A 25,602-nucleotide genomic window follows, 5' to 3' on the forward strand; every position below is an offset into this window, starting at 1 on the left:
TCACTGGGCGCAACTAGTCTTCGAAAATTCCCGCTAACTTTCTCGATGTGTTCTTCATTTTGAATGGACCAATAACAGAACGTTTCTCTACCCGTCATACATTCGTTCCATGAACGTTTGGTAGAATGCGCTGCGACAGAATTCTGGGGCGGTCTTTGATGGACAGTTGGGTCCGGCCAGTCAGTGGTTACGGGCCGACATGTTGGAGACGTTTCAGTGATTGTGCGCGGTGAGCCTGACGCGTGACTTTTCGTGCGTTTTTAATGCGTGTTCGAATTCTAAGAAGTGTCGTTGGATCGCAACGCTACATGTGAAGTGCGTCGAGTGGAATTAAGCCTGGTTGTGCCTGGTTTGCCCGGCCCAGCAAACATGAGCTGGGGTACAGAGCTCTGGGTAAGTCTACCCGAGTTCCTTTTCTTCCCTTACCTAGCCGCCTCTATCTCTTTCGGTCACTCGCGTTACCTACACACGTACTTAAACATATATAAATATACATATATTTTACACCGTAACGTTAGTGAGGCCGGGATTCGAACGGCATTGAATACCGACACGTTGTTTTCGCCAACGCGCAACGACGATATCCCCCAAAACCAGTTCACGGTGGCAAACCACTCACGGGAGTTTTGCCTTTGCGGTTGCTAGCCGCGGGCGACGTTCTTCTCTCCTTCGGTATATCCCCTCCTTCACCGCTATACCCAGCCCGGGTCCCTACGTACGTGTACTCGTACTCATCGCTGAGCTCCTTCGCTTCCTTTCTCATGAAATCTTCGATGGATACCTACCGGTGCGACGGTATGACAGTATGCGATTTGTCGTCCTGCCGCGATGCCAGCTTCTACAACTTGGCGTATCGACACGGGTGGACGTCCACTCGGGAGTCCCACGATATGACGAATCGCCACCGTGCTTATCGCGCGTGCAATCGCAGATTTCGTACAATATTCGACGACATGATTCTCGATAGTGTTACTCTTTCGAGTGCGAGATGGCCGGAGAGATCGTTCCTTCGCGTCTGCGTCTAACGGATAAAGGACGATGTACCTCCCTTTTAACCGAGAACGTAACGAATCCTTATTTATATCGGTATTCCGAATACACGTTCGAACTCTCTACGGAAGCCACGAACGTGGTTCAGGTAGCAGTGGTTCTTGCGAACTTGTACTGATTCCAGCAGATGTACCCGTTAACGGTCAAAATGCTTCGCCGCAATTTACCCGGATTTATCGAATGACGTACACATACGTCGCTCGTACGACAGTTAATTGGTCAAAGAATTTTCTACTTGCAAGTGCTCGCTCTGTATCGTTTGTACGATCTTGCGTGCTCACTATTTTCCCTCCGTGTTTCGCCAAAGAATTTACGCGCGTCTATGTCCGCAGTATGCATAGAATCGAGAATCGTGCCACTCGGGACCGTCATTTTCTTTACTTTCTGTTCTCTATAAATAATTCATTCGCGCATTCCGAGTCGTTCCTCTGTCCTCCCCTTACGATCTCTCTCGCGTCGCTGCGAGAGCGATGAATTTTTCTGTGCCCCGTCTTGGCTCGATGGTCAGCGAAAAGAATTCACACGTTCCACGTGTATGTGTCTCATGCTAGTTTCAATTTCTCGAACGATACTGATTAAAAAGGTGTTCCCAGCTTTACACCAGCAAGGTTACCACCGGTACTTTCTACCCCGGCCTTCCCGATACGAAAGCGTATTCGACTCGTATCTGTCGCCGTGTATTACGATTCATTGACGTTCTATTCGTATTCCCTCGTGAATCATGATACAGGACGCGTTCATGTTCAACCGCTAACGGCCCGCTCGTGAGCATATGTACACGTACGCGAGTACGGGCGTGCCTCGCCCTCGTGCTCTTGACAGAGAAAGGGAGAATACAAAGAATTTTACTCTGACAATTTTCAGTCGCAACGTAGCCCGTGTCCGTACAAGTGTGCATTTGCCTCGGTTCCAATAGAAAGCGAGATTCAGTGATCGCGAGATCAATTCATAGACAAAGGAGCGCCGATAGAACGCGCTCTGGAGACGGATACGTGTATTTTTTTCTGTTGATTCAACGATAAAACTTCATTGTCCAAGAAACTCGTCGACTCCGCGTATCCATTGGATCGTCAAACATTTGCTCCAGTTAAAAGCCAGTCCTTGGCGTTTACGTACGATTCAAAGATGACTAATCGATGCAGCCGTTTTTCATGCACACGATCGTGCATTAATTATAACGCTGTTGTTTCTTTGATCGGTTCAGAGTCAAAGCGTGTATTAATTCTTATCGGCCTCGTATACCGGAGAACAATTAACGTAGGTAATCGCATAACGTGAATTTATTACGTGAAACGCGATGTGCTTGCGCGTCGTGCTTGTACAGATGCACGAAAGCATTCTGTGGGCAACGAATCTTCAATAGTTATCACGAGAAGTGACGGTATCGGCTTGTTCGGGATCGCGCTGTCAGAACGTTAGATCCGGATCGGGTAAAAATACATACGGTCGAGTCCTAAATATTCGCGCCGCGCACGTTCCAGAAACGTTTTTAACTTAACGTATTAATTTCTTTCAATATTGAGAAAGTCATTCGTCGCTGTATGTATTCTTAGATAACACAGCATTTAATAATCCTCAATTATCTAAGAATCTTATACGTAATCCAGATTCGAAGAGGAATGAGAATATATTGGAATGCCTTTATCGTTTGATCGTCCACTTGTCAACAGTTATCGTTTGTCTTGCGAGTTAGAAGCGATGTCTGTAAAATTCTATGTACAAGAAGTCGATGAACTCCTTCGCTCTCCGCTAATATTTTGACAAACTTGCGGTAGGTGCAATCGGATGAGAAACGTGGGGTTCAGCTCTTCGGTTTTCATTTTTTTTTTTAATAGTACTGGCGGATGAAATAGATTGATAATCCAATCGCGTTGTACACCGGATTCGCGAATGAACGAGGCTGACGCGAGATTTGTCTCGTTCTCTTCCTGTTCACCTACGCGGGTCTCGGCATCGCGGAAAATGGAAGTAAAACGGCGTAGGCGGGAAAAATACGAAGGTTACGAGTACCCAGTAGCGACTTTCTCCAGTGCGACGAAATCAACAGCCGCTTTCCACTCGTTCGTAATTTGAATTGCAATCTTTCGCCTGGATGACGTAAGGAAACCGATTCGATTCTCTTTCCATTCACGATCTTCGTCCTTGGTTTCACGGGTCAACCCGAGTTTGTCGAATACACGAACACAATCATATATAGTAAACTCATTTTCTTCAACGATTATTCGTGCGCGTCACGTGCATTGTTTGTATTTTCTGCTCGTGTATGCATCGGACTCCGCGGTATGAAATTTTATACGGATATCGTGATCGATTCCACAGAAGAGTACCCGTGTCATTCTCGTTCTGTAACGAGTCGTCCTCCAGTGTCCCTTTCGTGAAGAATCGTGCGCCACTTTTCTTTTCTATTGTCATCCAGTGACATGAATTTTCCGTTACCTCTTATTGCTGACTAACGGATTGAAAACACCGTTTTCGTTTCCTTCAAATAAATAGGACATCGATGAGACAGGAGAAGCGTAGACGGTGCGACTTGAAGACTGCGCACTAAATTAGTAAAGGGTCTACGTTGTACTGATTGCAACAGTTTGATGCAAAATGATTTTCCACAATTTTTCTCAGAGACAACAAACGTCTTTCCTTCCATTTCGTTGGAAATCCTGCATAGACACGGTGGAAACGTCGTGAACACGACTATGACTTCTGTACGCTGGGCGATGATTTCATGGCTGGACATTCCTCGCTCGTGTCTCAGCCGGACAGTGAGGTCAGGTGCGTTCCTCCGTTGGTAGTCGGTGTGCCTAAAAAGGTACCAAACATCTCGGAGAGGCGACACAGGTAGGCGAAGACGGTTACCATGTATCGAGAATCGATAGCGACCGGCGAAAATGAACAGCGTGTTCGGCCGTTGCAAAGGGAAAGCCCTGTCGACGGAACATTCTCGGACGTGCAAGTGGCGCAAAAATTTTACAGACAATTTGTCGGGTAGATAACTAGCAAATGGAGCGTGCACCGATTAAAACCGTGGAACGGGAAACTTGGTCGATCTTTCACATCTGTTACTTCAATGCAAAAGTAATTTACTGTCTTCGACGTTTTCGCTATATTTACTAATAATAAATAGACTGCGGATTTTTATGCAGAATACATTAAGAATTATGTAAAATATTTTTGTACTTCGAGGATCGAAGTTACGTTGATCGTCGCAAAAGGGAATGATCCGGAGGTCTTACGATGAAGCGCGGGCTAGAAAGTTCTCAATGGAGTTACTCATAAGTGCGAACAGTGTGGCAGACGAGTGAAAGCTGAGATTTATCGAAACGGATGATTCAATTGAAATCGGCGCGCGCCCGCGCGAGGTTGAAAAAAAAAAGGAAACGTAACCTCCTGCTTGAACGAGTCTGCCGGATATCGGTCTTATCTGGCCCGCCTTCGTCGCACTTGCTCCTCCTTTCGTCGTCTTCTTTTAACAGGTAATTCCAACGCTGCGTTCCTCAACCGTTCCCCTCGTCAGGGTTTCAAGTGGGTTTCACGAATTCCGGGGCAAGACGTTTTATAATTAGGCTGTAGACGTTTTCGAACGTAACGAAATTTGAACACTGCGCATTCGAACGTCAGAAGCAATGTGCATGCTGTGATATTTAATGAGTAAGAATGAAACGTGGCTAGCGGCAGTATATGCACGCTACGATTGTTCTCTTTCGTAGTATTTACCAGCATCCAGCCCGTGCATAATAGACCGTAGTGATCACGCTACTAACGGCATGATGAATATATCGAAAGTAAATGGTTCGGGACGATAACGCTTGTATGAATTAACGTTGAAATGTCTGCTTGAAAACTGATATCTCGTTACGTAAAAAATAAAATTCCGTCGCGTATCATAGATAAGAATTTAGCCTTATTCTACGTTTACAGAATTATTGAAAAGATTAACCCTGTTGCTCGCCGATTGACTCGAAGCGGCGAAACGATTCGTATGTCTCACGATAGATCAGTATCTGATCGAAAGTGGAATTATCTCGAGAGGTGACGCGGCTCTGTCAACAAGAATTGAGCAATATCGAGGGGGCGATTGCAGATCGTAGATAGATAAGAAAACGTGAAGTCGCGAAGCGTTAAGGCGCAAAATCATTTGACGATGCCTCCTCGTGGTTTGCACTCGTGTCAGTTAAGGTTGTTGCGTGACCGAAAGTTTAAGATATCTAATAAAAAACTGCGTCTAATGTTTGAATCAGTGGACTTTTAGAAAAAATTATAATTACAGAGGAGTGAGGTTTATAAAATTGTTCGACCTGCTTTTCTCGGTCATAAGGAATTTTTAATGCATAATTTCTAATATTCATATACATAGTTTTTGCATTTTTTTTATTGGACTGTATCCTGAATGATCATTTTCATCCGGGTTTTCGGTGCGAATAAGGGCTGGCATGATCGGTGGGAGGGAAAAAGAATCTGCGGGATTCCGTCGCGACTGTCCCTCGCTCCTTTCTCCTTTCCTTAAGCAGCAGCGTGTCCCTTTTGCAGCCGGTTTTCGCGCGTGACGCTGCTATATGCGCCAGGAGTGTTTCTTTTTTTTTTTCACGGCGAAACATGCGTGTCGAGGTCGCGCGGTGAAACGTCCACCGCCGGAGAACTTGCACTTGAATTTTTTCGTTCATCCTCTCGTTTAATACTTCGGTTCCCAGAACGTGTACGATGCTCTCGATTTTATTCGCTTTTGATCTGGATTTTTATGCGAGATCAAAATTTGCCGATTTCTCGATTTTAAGGATAACAGCTGAGTTGAGATTTTTACCTGAACGTACGACTGTGCGTGTGCGTGTCACCCAAACCTGTGGTACGTGATCGTGAAACAAGAGAGAGAGAGAGATGGAGTGCTCGCGAACTTGCCCCACCCACGCATTGCGCCAAATCTATAAATAGTAATAAACACCATAGAGACGAGAGGGAGGGTGAGGATTTTACGCGTACAGAGCCACGACGAGAACAGAATAAAAGGAGAGCCAGGGTGCGGATTTCTAAAGATGATACTCTCCCCATTATTCCTACGCCAACGAATTGGCTGACCAATCGATTACGTACTATGAGTGGGCTCGTGTCGAGATCGCGAGAGAGATCGGTTCACGTTGAACCTGAGAATATTTTTACGTGATACTCTTTCGAGGCATCAGCCTGGCGTTTCCCAGGAATTTCACCGTCGCATAACTTTGACTCGTTAACGTGTATTTAACGTACAAACGAGCGCCTAATTGCTGTCTAATCCGTTTCCTAGCAAAACTCTGGAATGCCATTTGATCGGCTGACAAGTTTTCCATTTTGGAAAAAATTCGAACGTATTGTTGAGAGTTGGCAGTTAATTCCTTTGCCGATTCTTTTGTCACGGCCTTGTTCGACTGTGCCAGCCAATAAGCCAGTCTCTAAATGAAATTCTATGAGAAGGAAGGGCCAGGTTTTTCTCATTAGGCCGTCGGCCAGCCGAGAGTGGACCGGGATTCTTGTTTCTCTGGCTATGCTCGAGACGCAGCCGTGTATTATACATATATACACGTTGATCATAGCTGACGTCGTCGGGCTTATGCTTTCCTCCCACGTCGTACGGTCTCCTTCGCGGGCAGCGATCGATAAACGCGAAACCAAGCGGCGCTTCCTCGCGCCGTTAAAAACCATCGACGAATTACTTATTTATTATTATTATCAAATCGACGATCGTGTCGTTGTTTCTTTTCCGCGGTGGCTCTTCGTCGATCGATCGTGAATCGGTACAGAGCGTACGAATTCGCGCTGAATATACTTGAGGCCGGAAACGTCCGAGTTCGCGTTTGCCGAAAGTTTAATCGTCTCTGACCCTGACTACATCCGCAAAATCGATAGGGTGCCGAGGCTGAACTGAAACTCGTCACGATTAAAGAGCCCGGAGGCTTTTTTCTCGCGGGCGTCCGTGCGTCGTTTGAAAATTTTAATTAGGATCATCGTGCGCGATTCTCTTTGTCCGAGCTCCCTCTCGTTTGATATTTCTCTTGTAAGTGTTCTTCTCGTGGAATTATTCAACCAGGTGGTCAAACAGATCGCGGATTTTTATGCAGAGTTCATCGCATCGGTTTACACTACTTTGTGAATGACTCGTCTCGGTACACGGAGGTATACTGCATAAAATTTTACATGAAAAAGACAAAAAAAAGAGAAAACTGTTTCACATCATTTGCAGATTTCAGAAGAGAAGTCGTAGAAAAGTTTAGAGAACGAAATGTACTGAGAACGAATAATGATTAGAAGAAATGGTGAAACAGGTAATTTTTTCCTCCCTTGGTAGATCTAGTTAACGCAGCGAAACAGAAATATTCTGTAACTGTATAATTTTATCCTTAAGTCAGATTTTGAGAAAAGTGGGTTGACGAGTACGAAGCCCACGCTGGGAGCTTATCGCAGGCGTCGCATCCTTCGTTCGTATCGAAGGACAGATTAGACTGCTGGTCCCGCTGCTCTGATTCTTCTCATCTTCTTTTTTGCCTGTGACGAATCGTGTTCTGATTCATGCGGTTGTTTGTTAAAAAGTGGAAAAACGAGGAAGGCGGGATGAATCAGTTGTGTCAACTCGAGATGACGAGGCTGTGCGTTTATCAGAAATGGGAAGAGTGTACAAAAGCAGTACAATGTTCGATTCGGTATCTATCGACGGTAACGACGTCGAGAGGAATCGATACGATCTACGTCGCGGTCTAATCACCTTTGACCCGAGAGATTTATTTACCTGACTAGACTCAAACAGTGCGTGAGCAACGTCGTAGTCGAATGTGTTTCCATTAAAATGGCTATCGCGATATGAGAACGCGTCCACTTCACGACAATGCCAGTCGTAGTTGAACAGACGAACAGAGAGACGAGCACACACACACACACACACACACACACACAGAGAGAGAGAGAGGGAGAGGGAGAACAAAAAAAGACAACGAGGTTGAATGACAGAGTGCACGAGCGATTGCTCGAGTTATCTGGAGAGGGAGAAAAAACAGTGTGAAGGTCTGCCGAGTCATTGACCGCGTCCAACGACAATAACGAAATGTTCCGGTGATTACGTATTAATTAATTCGCGTTTCTACAGTACTTACTCGTTGGATTCCGGGCCGACATAGATACAGCGACGGCTCGCATTCGCACAATTCTATTTCAAAATAGAATCTCGTAGTAAAGATATATCGGAAATACGATTCGTTTTAGAAGAGTAGACGAACAGAACGTTTATTCACTGTAGTCCAGATTCCAGTTTTTAAATCGATTCGCATTAAAATCTGCAGTCTGTGTCGTCGGTACACGTCTCGAGTTGCCGCGTGTGTCCAGGCGTGAAAAATAGCTAAGTGGACGCTGTGTAGGTATCGGCGTCGAAAGGCCCGAGAACGCTCGTGAAGCCTCTAGCTTTTCCTCGGGAGAACAATCGACTACGCTTCCTCTCTCGACTCCCTTTTCCTCCCAAGCGTTTTCCACAAGCAGCAACGCGACGCGTGCAGAAGTCGCGACCATTGTCATTCCGCCGTTACTTAGACACGCCGTCCAATGGAATTATTCTACTTTCCGAACGGAGAAACGAGAAAACTAGGCGAACAACGTGAGCGTATTCGAAAGGCCGTGTGTCTCGTTCACGCGGGACGACCGTGATGCATCGCTACTTTCGCGGGCCCGACCACCGATCGTCAATGAAACTCTGAATCGCGCCTATTCAGTTCATACGTAATCGAAGAATCGAACGGGATTCCGAGATTTTTGGTCCCAGGCGTTTCGCACGTTTCCGAGAGCACGAGCAGATCGTCGCTCTCGAGCTTTTAACAGACGCCATAAATCGTACGTGTCCGTACAAGTGCATGCTCGATCGAAGACGAATCGTTCCAATCGCCGATGGTCAGTCGCGTTCCCTCGATGTTCTAATTAACCGCCCCACAAATTGGCCGGCTTCCTCGTAACGCCACCGTTTATCTTGACCTTTTAACGAAGCCCGGATCGGTTCGAATCCCGTTTACGTTTTTGAGACCCGATTTGCATTTATGTATCGTCGGTGGACGATCTTCTCGAGGGAACGTGCTAGGGATACTCGTTCTTTATTATTCGGTGTCTGTGCGTTACTGCGTTCGGTTTATCGGTTCGTACGGCAGGCTCTCCGAGCGAGAGGTAGTCTGTGGCGAGTCTGTTGATTTATTGAGCTATATAAAGACGAATGAATTCGTGGAAGTCGAGTGGCCGTTCGGCAAATTGAAAACGAGCCCCTGCGCTTATTAAAAATTCATTGAACGAATGGATCTGTGATCAGGAGAGAAAGTTTGTCAACGAACTAACGCTGACTCTTCTTACGTAACTTTATGACTCGATCTGCCGACGTAGCTTTATCGTAGTATCATCAAAACGACGGCTTCGATGTCTCAGCATTTTTTATGATACATAGAATCGTGCACGGAAGCTCGCGCGAGCCGCGCCTCGTCGTACACGGGGGCGAGTCTTTTCAGTGATCGTCTTCTGTGCGCACGAACGATGACACGCGTCGCGACAAATTTCATCGTTATCCGGCGATGAATCGCGATTGCTCGGGCTCTTTGTTCCGTGAACCCGTCCCTGTCGCGACGTTCCCCTCTCGCAAGAGGACAAGTTCGCCCATTACTTACTCCGTTAGCGTATACTCGAGCCGCGATGGCGTATCCTGACCCGGGGCAACGTGAGTCGAAAATTTTCGAGCATTCTTCGCGCCCTGTTGCTCCCGATTCGTTTCTCGTGTGGCGTTCTACGACACACGATGACGCGCGAGCCGACGAGCTCTCAAATCACAGACCGCGCAATTGATCATCCCTCATTCAATATTTTTCGTGCCGCGGTCAGGACTGAGGACCTCGAGACTCGACGGTGACCAAGTCCGTTCGAGCCGTTTTGGACGAGCGGGACGAAGCTGACCGCCGACTACGTGGTATCTCGGGAAGCCCGCGAACTCGTTCGGTTCGTTCGTCGCGTCGATCCGCGGGAAATGGGTCGACCGATAAACCGTGCCGACCGCGGCTGCATCTGCTGTTTGTACTTGAAATTATACGATGAACGTCTCACGATTCTCCGATTAACGGACGAAGTCGGCGAAATATGCGTAACGCCGGCGAGCTAAAACTACCTATTACGAAACACCATTTCGCTTACGATCCCTTTTTCAAACGGTACCGTACGTACTGAAACAGAAAAATAGCTACAGTACAGAATACGTAGCTTTATCGTAGTATCATCGAACGCGTGTACGAGACGTTAAGATCGTACGAGCCGTAAGATCTCTGCTAAAAGTTTAAGAATTCAAGAAATAACAACTTCTTTAATAGCCTCGCAAAATTTCTAAAATTTTGTACAGTGTTTTATTAATGTAACGTCTAGTGATTGTTAAAATTTCAATGCTCTCAATGCTTTCAATGTCATTGTTTTTATTATGAGGGTTCGTACAACCTTAAGGATTTATTGGCTATACAGTCAATCCTGAAAGTTTATGTACCTTAGAAAAATGCATTTCCTATAATTAAAAAGAAATCAGACGTCGGAAGAATAATGCTAATAATAAATAGCTACGTGCTAAAAAGTATAGAAGGAAATATCCGATTAAGTATTGACGCTGACGAAAATTTTTTTTTGTCAAAATATCGAAAAATGTCGAAATATATTGTTAAAAGCGTCAAAAATTACAGACTTTTTAGGCTTGTATTTCCTCAAGTCAGTTGTTTCTTTCAACTTCATGCATGAACACCAAGTATCAAAAGGTTTTCTTTGGGTTACTGCTGATTACCATAAGAATACATGCAAATTTTAAGTCACTATAATTTTTCAAAAAACCCGTGAATTGATTTAAAATTTTGCAGGTAGCTTTTTAATAGTAATAGGAATCTATAATAACAAATTCAACATGCTGCCATTGTTTAAGTGTATGGCCTATACATCCTTAATCGCATATCCGACTGCAAGAGTATACGTTTCCTGGGAAATCGACAAAAACGTTTGACAACGGGTAGTTGTACTTGGTGCACCGCAGGAGTCTGGCCACTCGGGACGCATTGCCCCGCGTGCGCTCGACGTCGGCTGACACGAGCGATACGTCTGCTTATTAAACGCAGTCACCGTGCTCCTCGTGTCTCACCGATTACTCGTTGGCTAAGTATACGCGAGCACGGTGCGTCGTATCGCGTGGATGAAAGTCTGGATATCGTCTCGGCGTGTAAATACACGCGTCATTCGTTCCATTGTGTCTGTGCCCCATTTTCCTTCCGTTCGTCTCTCCGACTACCTACGGACGTTTTCCCCCTACAGTTTTAACGAGTTAAATCCTTCATGGAGGATCAATAGCTCGAGATTCCGGTAAAACCATTAGGGAAATTAATATGGAAACAGTTTCGCTGCGAAAGAGGAAAGAGTACGCCGTCGTTGCACGATTGGAAACCGAGAAACCAGGGGAGGTTCATCAATCGCGTTCTGAGATTTTACCTGAGAACGATTAACGAAGGAGCAAACGAAAGAGTTAAGAGAGAGAAAGAGACTCTAGTAGCATAACATATTTAGTCTCGTCCTCGAGACCGTTGACACGTCCCTCGATCGGTTCGTTCAATATTTAACCGACGACCAACTGCGCTCGCCACTCGAAACCACCCCTGTCTAAACTTCAATTCAAAAGGTTTCGACGATTCGCTCACCCTGCGCGTCATCGACCGCTCTCACGTTCGTTACCGTGAATCCCGAATGCAAATTTATTGTCGCACGCACACGCCTGTGCGTACCTATTCCGAGTTCACACGCGTTTCACGAGCTTCTCCGTCCGTCTGCTGGTGTCACCCTGCCCTGTCCTATGCTCGTCTCGCTCGGTTCCGTCGCTCCTTTCTCGTTCCTTCCTCGGAACTCGCGTGAGTGCGCGTACAGAGAAATGCGGGATCGATAGGGTGGCGGCGGAGGGTGCGGAACCACCCTAGCGCGCGATTTCGTGACTCATAATGCACACTTGTTCCCGGCGGCCCGCAGCCTTTCGTCTCACACCGTTCCTCCCTGTTCAACCTATTTTTGTAACGTTTCCTCCCGTCGCCGCGTCGGTGTTTCGTTTTTTCGGTCGTGACGCGTCACGTACGCGTCCGGGTCGGCCCATCGATTTTCCACGGTGACTCGTCTTCCACGGTTTTCCCGCCTTGAACAACGCTTTCCCGCTGTCGCCCTCGTCGGATTAATTAACGCCGGCCAGCTCTCGGAAACGTTCCCGGCTACTCTTCTCTTCCTTGGCTCTCGTAGAACCGTGTATTTTCAGCGACCCTTGGCTGCGAGACGAGAAGAAAATTTTACTCGGTCGAACCTCGGTGTCTACCGCTCGAAGGGACGATGATCTGTCCTCGCGCCTCTCTCGAACAGTTTCTCAATTAGATTCGCGTTTACGTACGTATATACATACGTGTATATTTAAAAGAAGGTGACGATCGTCTCGTCACGGGCTATTAATTGCGGTAGAGGCTCGAGCCAATATTATCTACGACGATGAACAGTTAAACGCATACCGGACATCGAGTTTGAAACGAGAAAAGCGTGACTTATTCCATTGCCACGGGTACGTTTGTACGCGGCGACCCGATGCGAGTCGGTCGCGTCGCGTTCCGAATACCGGGAACCAGTTTCAAGAGTCGAAACTCGGCCCGGCAGCGAGAAGGAAGTAGCAGATAATACGTGTACACGTACGTACCACGGCTGGCGGCAGGTGGTGGTCCGACAAAGGTACCTGCCGTACGCGTGTATAATGGAGAGGGCCGAACTTGTCTCCAGGGGACGAGCAGACCGACCCGAATGCGTAGTCTACGAGCGGCAAGGTTGCGAGCGCACCTCTTTGAAAAAGGTCGAGCCCGAGGGTGAGTCACGGGGGCGGCGGCGGCGGCGGTGCGCGTTTTCCATCTATCGACCTGCGGCACAGAAAACCCCGGGATTGGTCGCGGGGAAACTCGACGACCGTGCGTATATACGTCCGCCGTGGGGGGTTTTGCTCGCGAAATCGATTCCGGATACATAATGGACTATAATTTCATTTGCGTCCTACCGGTCGGTGATCCAACAGTTTCGACTACGACGGCCGACCGTCCTCGATCGTCAGAGCTCAGACGTTGCAACGATGCGTCGTACGTACAGTAGAACGTCCAAAATCTTCCGTATCGACGAACTGAGATGTTTATAAAAAATGATGTAGCATTATTTTTTTGTTACTGTTAATTTTTGTTCCGTTGACGTATTGAGAGTGAACACAGATCGTGTTCAACGATTGATTTTGAATATGCAACTTCCGATTTAGGCGCATTTTTAAGTAGGCGTCCGCCTTCTCCCTGGAAGGACCACAGTTCCACTTTGCGTTTGGAAAGAGTCCTTCGAAATGAAAATCGAAAGACGTTTCTGTCGACAGCGGTTTTTCATGTTTTATTTTTATCGATGCGAACGCGATTAGACGTGAAAACGTTCAGTGCACAACGAAATCCGACCCGTATGAAATAACATTTTTGCGTGGGAACCGGACTCGGTCCGGAGAAACCGTTCCACGATCTCAACGTTTTGCGTGTCCAGTTTTTAATATCGATATACCCGTTCCTTGCCGTGTTTCGTATCCTGTTCCGAACGTCGAGCAAATCGTTTCCGTTCGACCGTTTTACGCAACGTCCGTGTTTTCACTCCGACGAACGAGACTGGCCCAATGATTAGGTCTAGTCGGTGTCCAAAGCGAAGCGAAAATCGGATCGCTCGACGCGCAGGTACAGAACCAGATGCTATTTTCCAGTGGGAAAACGTCAAGTTATTTCATCTCTATCTATTTATTCGCGACGATTGACTCGCGTGATACGCGGTTTTCAATTTGGGAACCGAACCGTTCCGAACGAGTCCACCGGAGGAAATTGACCATCCTTCCCGGTAGGCTCGGTCGCGGATCATACGCAGATCCGTTGGCACCGCGTTCGTATCGACTTCGACGCGTATCTGATTTAGACGTGCGATCGGTGCCAGGCACAGTATCGTATCACTCGTCGCACGTATCGTTCCTCGGGCAAGTATCATGTTATGCTCGGTACGACCGTCTTCGCCGCCGTTATTCCCGTTTACGACGACGAAACGAGGTTGCCGGGAATCGATATCGCAAAATCTTCGCCTCTTCCCTCGCGACTCCGGCCTGCAACCGCTCATCCGTCTGACCATAGACGCGCGTCGGGACGTGTCGTAACTGACACAAATTGGACGGTCACGTGCCTAACAGTAGCAATGGTCGGTAGTAAGTACGTCTGCTCGAAGCCTTCGATCGTCTCAAAACCCCATTTGCACGGAAGACCGAAAAGCAACGGGAACGACTAATCCTATATCGCTCCAAACTGGATGGACGGCTGAACTCTCGTTGCGATTCTCACGTACGTACTCGCGCGAGTTTGTTCGATTCCAAAGAAATCTTATCGAACGACGTCTTATCGCGATTTCCGTCGCGTCGCATCGCGTTCGCTGGACAACGACAGATTCGTGGTCACTTCGAGGCGGACCCCCTGAAAGACGAAAACGCCGGTGCAGGCAAACGGTGCGTGGCCCTTGAACGGCACCGCTCGCTGGAAATGAAAGTAACGCGATTCGAATGCCAGAGTATAAGTAGACCCGATCAGGCATCCGTCGCGTTCTTTTCCACTCTCTTTCTCTGAACACGATCCGAGTAAATGGAGCTCGATCTGTCCTTAAGCCGGCTACTGACGCCAACGGCGAGGCACGATCGTCCTTGAACGATGAAACTTCTATTCCACGACTCCGACTGGGCGAACGTCGTTTTCTTCCATCGTCTCGAGGCCTTGAACGATCGTCGTGTATATTCAGGCGCGAGAGCCGTGACGACGCATGGACCTTTCAGTCAGCTGCGTATGAAAAGCCGCCTTTCGGCTTCTTCAGTTAGAATTTTCTGAACGTTCGCAGGGTAAACGAGAAAACTGGTACGTTTGGACGAAAGTGGTCGGTGGACACGCTGAACGCGAGTGCGTCCGTCGCGGTCGACGACTGAGAGAACCTCTTGGCACACCGTGCACGGGTGCCGCCCTTCTCGGGACAATGAAGCATTTCGCAAGTTCGTACGCGGTAACCGGCAGAAAGATCTCCGGTCGTTTAGCGGCACGGCACGAAAAGTGAAACTGGACTCTGTTCACCGTTGCCGCGACCCGCGCTCGCACCTTCGACCGGTCGGGTCAGGGACAGACGTAATCGTTTTCTGCGTTCGTAGAATAATTGCGTCTGTGAGAACTGCGCCGTCGGGCAGTCGCGGAATCGCTATCCGCTCTTCCTCGCGGCGACGAATTTTCATTCACGTCTTGGCCTGGTCCGGTGAATGGAACGGAGCGCGTCCGTGTTGCACGTGTATGTGACACAGACGTGCGCGGGACGTGATCGATGGAAGAAATGTTAACGAGCTCCTACATAAACTCGAGCGCGCTCTGACCGCGTCTGTCGATGCAGGGGTACATCGAGGGGGTCGTCCGTGTACACGAGCACCCCGTGTATCACGCGTTGCAACTCCGACCGGAAGAGAGCGGCGTAAACCTTGGGCGGTCGTTTCCATCAGAGGCTCTGGACAGGTGAACACTTTCGATGACTTTAGAACTTCCGACTGTCACAGTGACTGGACCGTGTCTTTAGCCTTTGAGCATCAATAGCTAAATGGCAAGTAAGGAAGTTCGTAGGCTCGTTAGCGATCTGAGAGGACTGAATCCCGATTTACACACTTGCTCCTCCTCATTTATTGATCATCTCGCAGGATCGTTCGGGTGACCCCGATCTTGTGTATCGAGTTCTACAATTGCCATGTCGTTTTTCGATTCATTCATTTATTTATTTATTTCACGGGTCTGAAACGATTTATGAAACGTGACAGTGATACAGAGCAGAATAGTCGAAGCTAACCAGTGTAAGTGGTTGCTAAGTGTATAAAAGGCAGATATGTATAAAAGATAGATGTAGTAAGTATAAAGGTACGTTGCACGATATCATACAGGCTGCGATATAAAATGCATACGAAGCTTCGTTCTTACGACTTCGCTGGAATCGTTAAATGTGTCAAACAAGTATCGGCTTTCGAAATAGCCCTGTTAACGACATTCGAGTAATCGAATCGAGAGGTGAATCAGTCAGGACAGACAGGTGCTGTTTGGTTTAAGAGAGCGCGAGGAGGTATTGAGCTTGATTTGCTCTAAAAGAGTATATTTGCAAGAAAGAGTTTAATTTAAGAGTTCACTCATTTTTACGACACTTGACCGCATCGGATTCGGCACCCTTGTCGATGAATCCACGACCGAGACACGCTTATTTACTCGGTCCTTGTTTTTTTTTTGCAGGACCAGTACGAGAATCTGTCCCTGCACACGCAAAAGGGGATAGAGTTCCTCGAAAGGTATGGCCACTTTATTCGTGACCGATGCGCCATCGAGGTGGAATATGCCGCTAAACTCAGGTAAGAAATCCTAGCTGGAACCGTGAATCTCTCTTTAATTTTTCACCGCTTTCTCGTAACGATCGGTGGATTCGTGGTCGCCGGCCGGCCAGCAATCCTCGGGGAGCACGCCTCCTCTTTTGTACATAAATTAACGAAGGGTGTAGTGTCCGAGGTTAACGATTTCAATGGGACATCCTGTATAACGAGCGTGCCTCGTGTACCCCACGAGTTCAGGGACACAGAAGACGTAGCCTGTATTATTGCATTAAAGGGACCCCTTGTTTATTCCGTGAATGCCGTCTACTGTTGCACACGTTTTGTCCTAACGGGTGTCTCGGAACTATAAAGTCGGAACGTCGTTCCGTCGTTCGAGCGAAAATTTTCTGCTCCAAGATCATCCGTCACGTTTTGCCTCGTCGACGATTCAGCTACTCTCGATCACGACTTCTTCCGTGCTCGTCGATCCGAGTTCGATCGTCGCACACTCACGTACCTGGTCATCTCTGTCGCCCTGAATCGGTTGGCGTACGGCAAGCCTAGAGAATGAATCCGCGTGCTCGTCACACGTCCGTCGATCCCGGGCACGTACGTTCCGCTGCATATAAATTATCACCGACACGTTCTACGCTTTAATGCGCAGTAATTTCTACGATACATGCTCGTGTTATTCGTACGAGTCGAGTACCGTTTTACCACGTGGCAATTTCCTTCGATGCACCGTTCGTTTTCGTTCGAAAGCATTCCGAGCCGGACGCACCACGACGACGTTGCGAGTATACTGTACGTGTGCTCTGAAAATCTAGCTCGCTTAATTATCTCGAGCTCGTCGAGCGATGCTCCACTCGGTTTTTAGTAAATCGTAATTAAAAGATTGCAGATTCGACGCGGTCGACGCAAGAGTATCTAACGATTGTAACTGGGCATATATATAAACAGCATGGATCAGTATAAAGAAACGCGGACTCGTAGAAAGAAAATACTGCGGCTTTCCTATTTTTCGATCTGTAACCCAGACCTAGAAAGAGGAATTCAGACGGGCTCGGAAATAGCGTTTCCAATCTGACACGCGCACGGTCACTCACTCGCTTCCACTTCGGGCTGCGGTTTACGGCTCGAATTTCTCGATATTTTAGAAATCGCCGTCGCCGGTTTTCACGCGCCGCTTTTCCGGTTTCGTGGCACGTTCGGCCGGCTCGACGAACCGTACGGTCGATCTGGTATCAAGGACGCGTCGACTTCCGGACGATAACGCGTTTAGTAGCCCGGCACACATTTATCAGCCGGCGCGTTCAAGTTAGAATTACTCGGCCCAACGAATTCCCTAAACGCGATCTCCGCGTGGAATTAGAAAAAGTCGTCGGTACAGACTGTGGATGTTTACGCAAAATAAATCATTTACGAGACGCACGTGCGTTTGCAGCTTACAGCATTTACTACATGGAGGAAGGATGCCGTGCGAAAAAGTGTAGACGACGGTGAGAGAGAGAGAGAGAGAGAGAGAGAGCAATAATTTGGATACTCTCTCTCTCTCTCTCTCTCTCTCTAACGGTAGAGACGCAGACGTGTCAACCGAGAGAGAAGGACAGTACTCAAACTACTTTCTCTCTCTCTCTCTCTCTCACCGTCATCTACACTGTCACCGTAAGCCTGCTTCCTCCATGTAGTATATGCTCTAAGATTTACCCCGTTCGAGGTTTTTCCGTCTTGCAATATCTTCTCGGATGAATCACGGAGAATTTATTTTCCTTGTTAGGATCTTGAGATCGTCGCGGCTTCTTGGGATTCGGCCGGTGCATCGGTAATCTTGTTTCGTTCTTGATTGCAGACGTCTCGTGAAGAGTTATCAACCGAAGAAGAAGGAGGAGGAAGATTATCAGTGAGTATGAGCCAACTCGGAGATGTAATACCGGATCCACGGTCCGTAGTAATGTTGCACACGACGCGAGCGATACTTCAAAATAATTCCTGTCTCGAATTTTGAAGTACGCTTCACTGCCGCGCGCCTACCTCGCTTTCGTTTCTAAATTACGTCTACTCGACGACCCGTTAAAAGACCTGTTCTCCGGATTTTACTTTTCCTCCGAGGCGATTCCGTAGCTGGCAACGCGCCCAGCCCGTATACTCGCGATCTTCGCCATTTATTTCCCGAATCGTCTCAGCTTCAATTCAATTTCAAACGAATCACCCTCTACGATCGTACGATAATTCGTAACGTTTAATCGGTTCGAACGTTCCTCAGTAATTCGATCTGCAGGTAAACCGGGTTACTCGGAACAGAAACAAGTACTCTGTACGTGACGAGACGGAAAATAGCTAATCTCTTGTCGGGGGGTCGCGTGGGTGGTTCGTTTGGTACGTTCAGCAACAGTGACTGACTCGAATCGCGCCTACGGGCCTCTCTGTTCTCGTGCGTCACGTTCGTTTACTTGAACCCTGGGACGGCACCGTCCGACTCTCTCGAGCGTAGGGTGATAGACGATCCGAAAATAAAATCGACGTGTTCACGTTTCCTGCGACGAATCGAGTATTGGAACTTCGACTGGCTGCAGGTACAGTCCGTGTCGGGCGTTCAAACTGGAGCTGAACGAGGTGAACGATCAGGCAGGGCAACGGGAGGTGATCGCTGAGAACCTCCAGGCGAACGTGTTGAGGGAATTGAACATCCTCGTGAAGGACTTCAAAGAGGATCGTAAGAAGCACCTCCAAGAAGGCGCGCGATTAATGGCCAACTTGACCGGTCAGATCGGGAATCTGGAGCGCGCCAGGAAGGCGTACGAGAAAGCCTTCCGCGAGGCGGAAAGAGCGGTCGAGAATTATCAGAGAGCCGATGCCGATCTGAATCTGTCGAGGGCGGAAGTAAGTGAACGGATTTTCATCTACGCGCGTTTTCATCTTTTTATCGGACGATTAGACGAAGCGTGATACCGCACGAGGCGTCCGGCCTCGGGAACGAAGCGACGTCTCACGCGGACCAACTTAATATTCTGACCAGGTCGAGAAGCAGAGGATGAACATGACTCTGAAGACGCAGCAGAGCGAGGAGGCTAAGACCGAGTACGCGAATCAGTTACAGAAGACGAACGACATGCAGACGCTGCATTATCACACGGCCATGCCGGAGGTGTTTCAACACCTCCAGGTACGTTCGATCTTCGGAGTTCGCGGAGTTCCGAATTTTCATCTTGAACCCCCTACGCGTTCTGTTGCAGGAACTCGACGAGAAGAGAATTAAGAATATGCGAAACTACATGCTGAAGTCCGTGGAGATAGAGCGAGCGGTGGCGCCGATAATCGCTCAGTGCTTAGACGGTATCGAAAAAGCTGCGAACGAGATCAACGAGAAGCAAGACACGTTGTTGGTGATCGAACGTTACAAAAGCGGGTTCCAACCGCCGGGCGACTTCCCGTTCGAGGACCTCTCGGTGGCTAAAACGTACGACAGCAATAGTCAGTTGTCGCAGCCAGTGATGCAACCGATACACAATCACCTGACCGTGAAAGGAACCGTCTCCGGTGGTAAAATCAAGAAGAGGGTCGGCCTCTTCGGCATATTCAGTAGCAATAAGGTAAATGTCGTTCGCGTACGTCCATTCCTCGCCGTAGTTGTTATCTATGTTCGGAAATACGTGATATGAATCAAGTATTTGTTCACGTTTTTGTCTCTCCAAGAGTGCAAGAATACCAAAAGTAAGAGCAATGTTACAGTTATACGCACGATAGGTCCTTTCGTCCAAACGTTATTTTCGAATGCGCATCAGTGAGCCTGTAGTATGCAACGTTCTTCTCTGTTTCTCAGCACGGTATCGTTTAGAACATTTTCATTTCGTTGTTCGATCAGATACCATTGGTATAATTCGTGTTAGCAACGCGAAGTAACCGTCGCCGAGCAAGCATAACTCATCTTTCTTCTGTAATTTTTATTAATTTGGTGGATGGTTCGGTCTGCCTGTGGTCTCTTGTTTCCAATCGACCGTGGACTATGAATTTGGATACTGTTGTACTTAGTAAGTACGTGATTACGAATCGCTTGTTCGCCTGCGCACTGTGTAACATCAGCATTTTGTTTCGCATCGAAAACGCGTTTTAGTCGTTTACGTGTCGCCTTGTTAGATTCTGTGTCTCGTCGAGTACAAACTCAGGCGGCGTGTGTTCGAAAGTAAACGTAAACGCGTTTCGCGTATTGACGAAACTGAGTGCTTCTTTGCTGAGTTTTTACTTGACGCGTCACCGCTTCAGTATAATTTTTCTCCTACGATCCTATTCGCTGAATGATACGCTTTTGGAATTTGTTTCATGCGAACGACAGAAGTTGATCGAGGTGGGCATAGCTTTGAAGGTCTGTCTATCTCTTTACGGTCGTCATTGTCTTTCGTACGACAGTCCTCGCATAAAGAGTCCCGCTGATACGAAAATACAGTACAAGTCACAATTGCGTGTTAACGTACATATGTGTATACGATATATATTTTTTGTTGTTGTTATTTCAATTCACGTGACATGATCAATGAGCGGAAAACATTTGTTCGTTAACTCCCGATCGGCAATGTAGATCTAACTCTACCGTCACATCTACGATAAACATTTGCTTCTTTCTGTTTTCTTTCCCATCGTACTCCATTAAACGTTCTAGCGAGACTCGCGTGTACTCAACTTGGATACTCAAAACGGAATGTTCGTAGAACAATATGCCTGGATACGGGGACGGCGCGAAGGAGGACTGCAGCGATCTGCCACCTAATCAACGGAAGAAGAGGCTGCAACAGAGGCTGGACGAGATCCAGGCGAAGATCCAACAGGAGACCGCGGCGAGAGACGGTCTGATGAAGATGAAGGGCGTGTACGAGCAGAATCCGGCGTTGGGAGATCCGATGAGCATAGAAGGGCAATTGAATCAATCGAGCAACAAGCTGGATAAACTCGGCGCCGAACTGGCAAAGTTCCAAGGTTACCTCGAAGATGCCATGCGCGCCGGCGTCAGTCTGTCCAGGTGACCTTGCACGAAATACGTCGCAGCTGATACGTCGGCAATGTTCACCTCGTGGTACCAAATCGTCCGTTTGACAAAATTTCAGTCCCAGTCAAGCGCCGCGAAAACCGACCAGCAACGGGTCCGCGACGCGACCGCTCAGTTCGAGGAGATCCAGTCATTCGGGAGGCGAGGAGAGCCTGTCGAGATCGGCCTCCGACTCGAGCGTGAGCAATACGAACGCGAGTCAACCGACGCACAAGAAAAGCGCTCCGGGTACGCCGCAGCCGACCCACGGGTGAGTTTCGACGAGCTACACGCATCTCAGAACTCAACGATATTTACACGACACCACAGACACAGTTACAAGTGTATCGGGATCTAACAGAGAGAGAGAGAGAGAGAGAGAGAGAAAGATTTAACTTTTCTATCAAACGAAAGAGTCGAGTGAATGAAAGAGTCGTTCTTACGATACGTGCATAGATCAGAATTTTTAACTAGACCAATTAGACACGCTTTTCGCTTTACGGTACTGATGCACAGTTCCACGAATAGCCCGGAATCTGGTATTGGGGAATCGAGGACGTCTCTTCCTGGCAGCGGGGGAGAAGAGTTCTACGTCGACGAAGTAGACGCTCAACCACCGTTGGGGACATGCAGGGCTCTCTACCCTTTCGATGGTGCGTCATTTGTTGATGCGTGTGACTTCGATCGGTGATTTATAAATGAAATATTCGTTTTCAGCGACCAGCGAAGGTTCTATACCGATGTACGACGGAGAAGAATTGTACATGATTGAGCTGGATCAAGGAGACGGGTGGACGCGGGTCCGTCGTATTTCCCAACCGATCGAGGGCTTCGTACCTACGTCGTACATAGAGTGTCATCTTTATAATACTTAGCCACTTCTCCTAGGACGTTGACAAGCAAAATTGCGATGTTGGCAAGTTTTGGTTGTTCGTGTTGTCAGTTCGATGCGGTACATCGAACTATCGAAGGTAATGATTCACGATATTATTGGACGTTCGAGGGTCGTGCGTTGGCTCAACGGCATCAGATTTCCTAATCTGTCTCGGTCGAATCGTGGGCCTAACTGACGCGCAGTGAACGATTTCAATTAATGGAAATCGATGCGTGTCAACGAGTTCTGGGAGAATTTCGTGATTCGTCGGAGACTCGGTCGCAATTACACCCAGCACACTTCCCTCCTTTCACCAATCGTGTCAACGAACGAGCAGGAACAAAGGGGAATCATCTTCTAAGATGACAGTTTATTGTATACAAAAAGAGCGGTCGAGAAGTTCAATACACTTAACGCTACGTAGGATGTTAAAATCGTACAATTGCTTAGGACGATATTACATCCAAACTGTTTCAAGAGCGGTCCTTTGACACGACCTTTTGACGTCTGCGAGGTATAGCACATTTTTCTAAGCGAAACGGCGAAAGCACCCTGATCAGTCGGACGGCTATGTGAACGTGCGCAAACCGGGCAATTCGCAATTTCGTTGAAAGTAAATGTTTTTGTCGCGTATTGTACAATGCGCAACGTGTGCTCCATCACAGATGGAAAAGCTCGATTACTTTTTTTTTCATCGACTCGGTTGTAAAGAAGGCAACTCACGAACGGATTCGTGCTATCTCTGCCGAAGTTCAAGAAACCGATCAGCTTTGTACATGTACATATAGTGATCTTCGTTTTACTTAAACGTGTGTTACGAAAAATGGGGAGGACACATCATCGTTCGTTGGTTTATAGTATATCGACGTCCGTTTCTTACTTTTGCCGATGATAGGCCGGTGACGTCGCTACTTTACAATTATTTATGAGTCATTTCTCTTCAATCATCACCGCGTAGGGTTCATCGGTCGACGATGTCGTCTCATTTTTCTTTCATCGAACGAAGAATAGGTGATTAGGTGGTGCTCTGTACAGCAAGTAGATTCGGCGAAATTGATCGGCCAAGTTTCGTTTCCGACATCGTCTGAATGCGAGTTTAGTTAGGACAATATATGTTTGTGTACATACGATGCAAGGGGTATGGGAGGGGCAGAACGAATTGAATAGTAACTGGATGCGTGAGTGCCAGGTTCGAAGCGTACCCTGCGAAGCGATCGATTTGTTTCCATTGTAGTTACGTGTCCGAAATGACGGCAGAAAAGTCTTTTTATTATATTTTCGTTTTTATATTTTTTATTTGAGGAAAGAGAACGCCTTACGTTTCGGCATCTTTGGAAGAACTGTCAGCTTCGCTGTTACAGAAGCCTAGATTCGTCCTAGATTCGAGTGCGATGTATCGAGAACGTGTAGCGGTATATATGCCTGCGTATCAAAAATGTATTTGTATATGTATATGTATATGTATATATATATATATATATGAAACTATAATCATTCATTAAAACGTAGCTTCGGTATATATGTACGTGTAAGATGCGCGAGTTAAAGATCGGTCGTCCCTCTGGTTCGTCGCAGCGTGTTGCTAGGTCGGTCGCTGTAATTTTCTTAAATCCCTCTCGCGATGTTTCGTCATAAGTTTCGCTACGATTTCGCAAGAGTTCTGTCTCTTCGTCTTCTTAATTTATCTTTGGCCGCGGGAAGATGCAGTGAGGAATTTTACAGGATTCGCGAGTGTGCAGACGACAGTATTTTTACGCGACACGTACTTTTCGCTCGAACGCTGATCGTTTGATAGGCTGTATCACTTTGTGAAAGTGAGAAGAGAGAATGGTTAGATAAGTTTAGAGACAGGGACGAAGGAAGGAAAAGAATCGAGATCCGTATGTCTACCTTAATTCTTAATATTAAACTGCGTCCATTCTATGTATATTTTGTGATTTTATATCAATGAACAAGTATTGTAGATAATTAACTCCGTGACTCATTATACGTTTAATTATTATTATTATTATCATTATTATTATTATCATTATTATTATTATTAATATCGAAGAAATATAGCTACTAAACTAATACTACGTGGTCGAGCGTGCTTTATCCCGGCGTTCTTTCCATTCGTCGAAAGGAGAGGAAGTTCGAGGAAACGAACGAGTAAAATGTGTTTCATTTAAGTGTATTGTAACTTTTTCGCGGACAATTGACTAGATCAGAAAATACAGAGTAAAATAAGTTCTGATACCTGTTGTGCAGATACGCAAAGCTATGTTACAGTCGATACATAATATACAACGTTTATATAAATTAAGTAGAATCGTGGCTGCAAAAATTTTTACAGCCCACGACACGACGCCATTCAAAGCCGAGGTAATAAAAATCGTGAATTCTTCTTACGTATCATAGTCGGTATACCTGATTTATACATTTAATTTCGTTTAGTTTCGTTTCGATGTTCTGTAAAACCAAAATACACGTTTGATCATGGCGAAAATCGTCAGCAACAGTCGATTGGCAGTCGTACAATTTCATTTTACGCAACATGTCAAGTCCACGCATAAAAAATAATAGAATATATCGTCTTAAACGTACGGGGTACTCATTCGGAGTTAGTAAAAATACGATAGTAAATTGAATCGGCAGCTCGCAAATGTTACGCGTAACATGGATCACAGCAATCGCACGGGCAAACGTGCGAGCAGCGAGTGAGTAAATTCTAATAGAAAAAAAAGAGAAAAGAAAAATTCACACGGTACGAAATGAGAATAAAAGTGACGAATTGATCAGTTTTCACGAGATCAATGAAAAAAGGTTCCAGGTACTCAGCGAGTTTGTCCTTAAGTACGATAGAGAGGAACGTCGAGCGAGAGAAGTTCCGTCCTCCGATGATTTTTTCGTCACTCACGCTTATCGCCAGCTACCTGATGTCAGTCAGTCGGATGCTCTTTTTGTCACTGTACGCAGTACCCGCTCTTGTTGCGAGTCTCCGAACACAATCTCAGTCAATGATAATGGAAGCAAACTATACGTCCGCGTTGGACAGGCTCTCGTTTACCACGAGCGCACCTCAAACAGTGAGATCGTCCCACTCTTCGACTTGCCTCGGCGTGAGTTCGATTTTAATCCGAGTCAGAGTGCCGAGGAGGTCGTGTATCCTGGCCGTTAGGGGATTGGCTTGAAGATCGATGAATTCCAACGCGGGTGCGTGCCTAAGTCTTTCGACATCCACGT

The 25,602-nt window shown here is 47.1% G+C and overlaps 2 protein-coding genes across 13 annotated transcripts in view; one reads left to right on the forward strand and one right to left on the reverse strand.

Annotated features, from left to right (window-relative positions):
- Cip4 (formin-binding protein 1-like Cip4) lies at window positions 1–24,882 on the forward strand. 11 transcript variants are annotated; one of them, XM_018025241.2, is made up of 12 exons: window positions 1–393; window positions 16,413–16,528; window positions 18,336–18,386; window positions 19,060–19,366; window positions 19,503–19,649; window positions 19,720–20,076; window positions 20,180–20,197; window positions 20,817–20,846; window positions 21,190–21,497; window positions 21,583–21,774; window positions 22,020–22,156; window positions 22,221–24,882. In XM_018025241.2, the coding sequence occupies exons 1-12, from the start codon at window positions 370–372 to the stop codon at window positions 22,376–22,378; spliced, it is 1,845 nt and encodes a 614-aa protein (XP_017880730.1). In that variant the 5' UTR covers window positions 1–369; the 3' UTR covers window positions 22,379–24,882. The 11 variants fall into 11 exon arrangements, with proteins under 11 accessions (XP_017880730.1, XP_017880731.1, XP_017880734.1 ...); XM_018025242.2 differs by having other exon boundaries at window positions 20,820–20,846; XM_018025245.2 differs by having other exon boundaries at window positions 2–393; window positions 20,817–20,828.
- Sclp (leucine rich repeat containing protein 20 sclp) overlaps window positions 24,535–25,602 on the reverse strand; it is a 5,889-nt gene continuing 4,821 nt past the window's right edge. For both annotated transcript variants that reach the window (XM_018025291.2, XM_018025292.2), the window contains one exon: window positions 24,535–25,602. In XM_018025291.2, coding sequence (XP_017880780.1) covers window positions 25,439–25,602 — 164 coding nt within the window. In that variant the 3' untranslated portion in view covers window positions 24,535–25,438.

This window comes from Ceratina calcarata, unplaced genomic scaffold, assembly GCF_001652005.2.
Source record: "Ceratina calcarata isolate Rehan_Ccalc_2016 unplaced genomic scaffold, ASM165200v1 scaffold351.2, whole genome shotgun sequence".
NCBI classification, from domain to species: domain Eukaryota; kingdom Metazoa; phylum Arthropoda; class Insecta; order Hymenoptera; family Apidae; genus Ceratina; species Ceratina calcarata.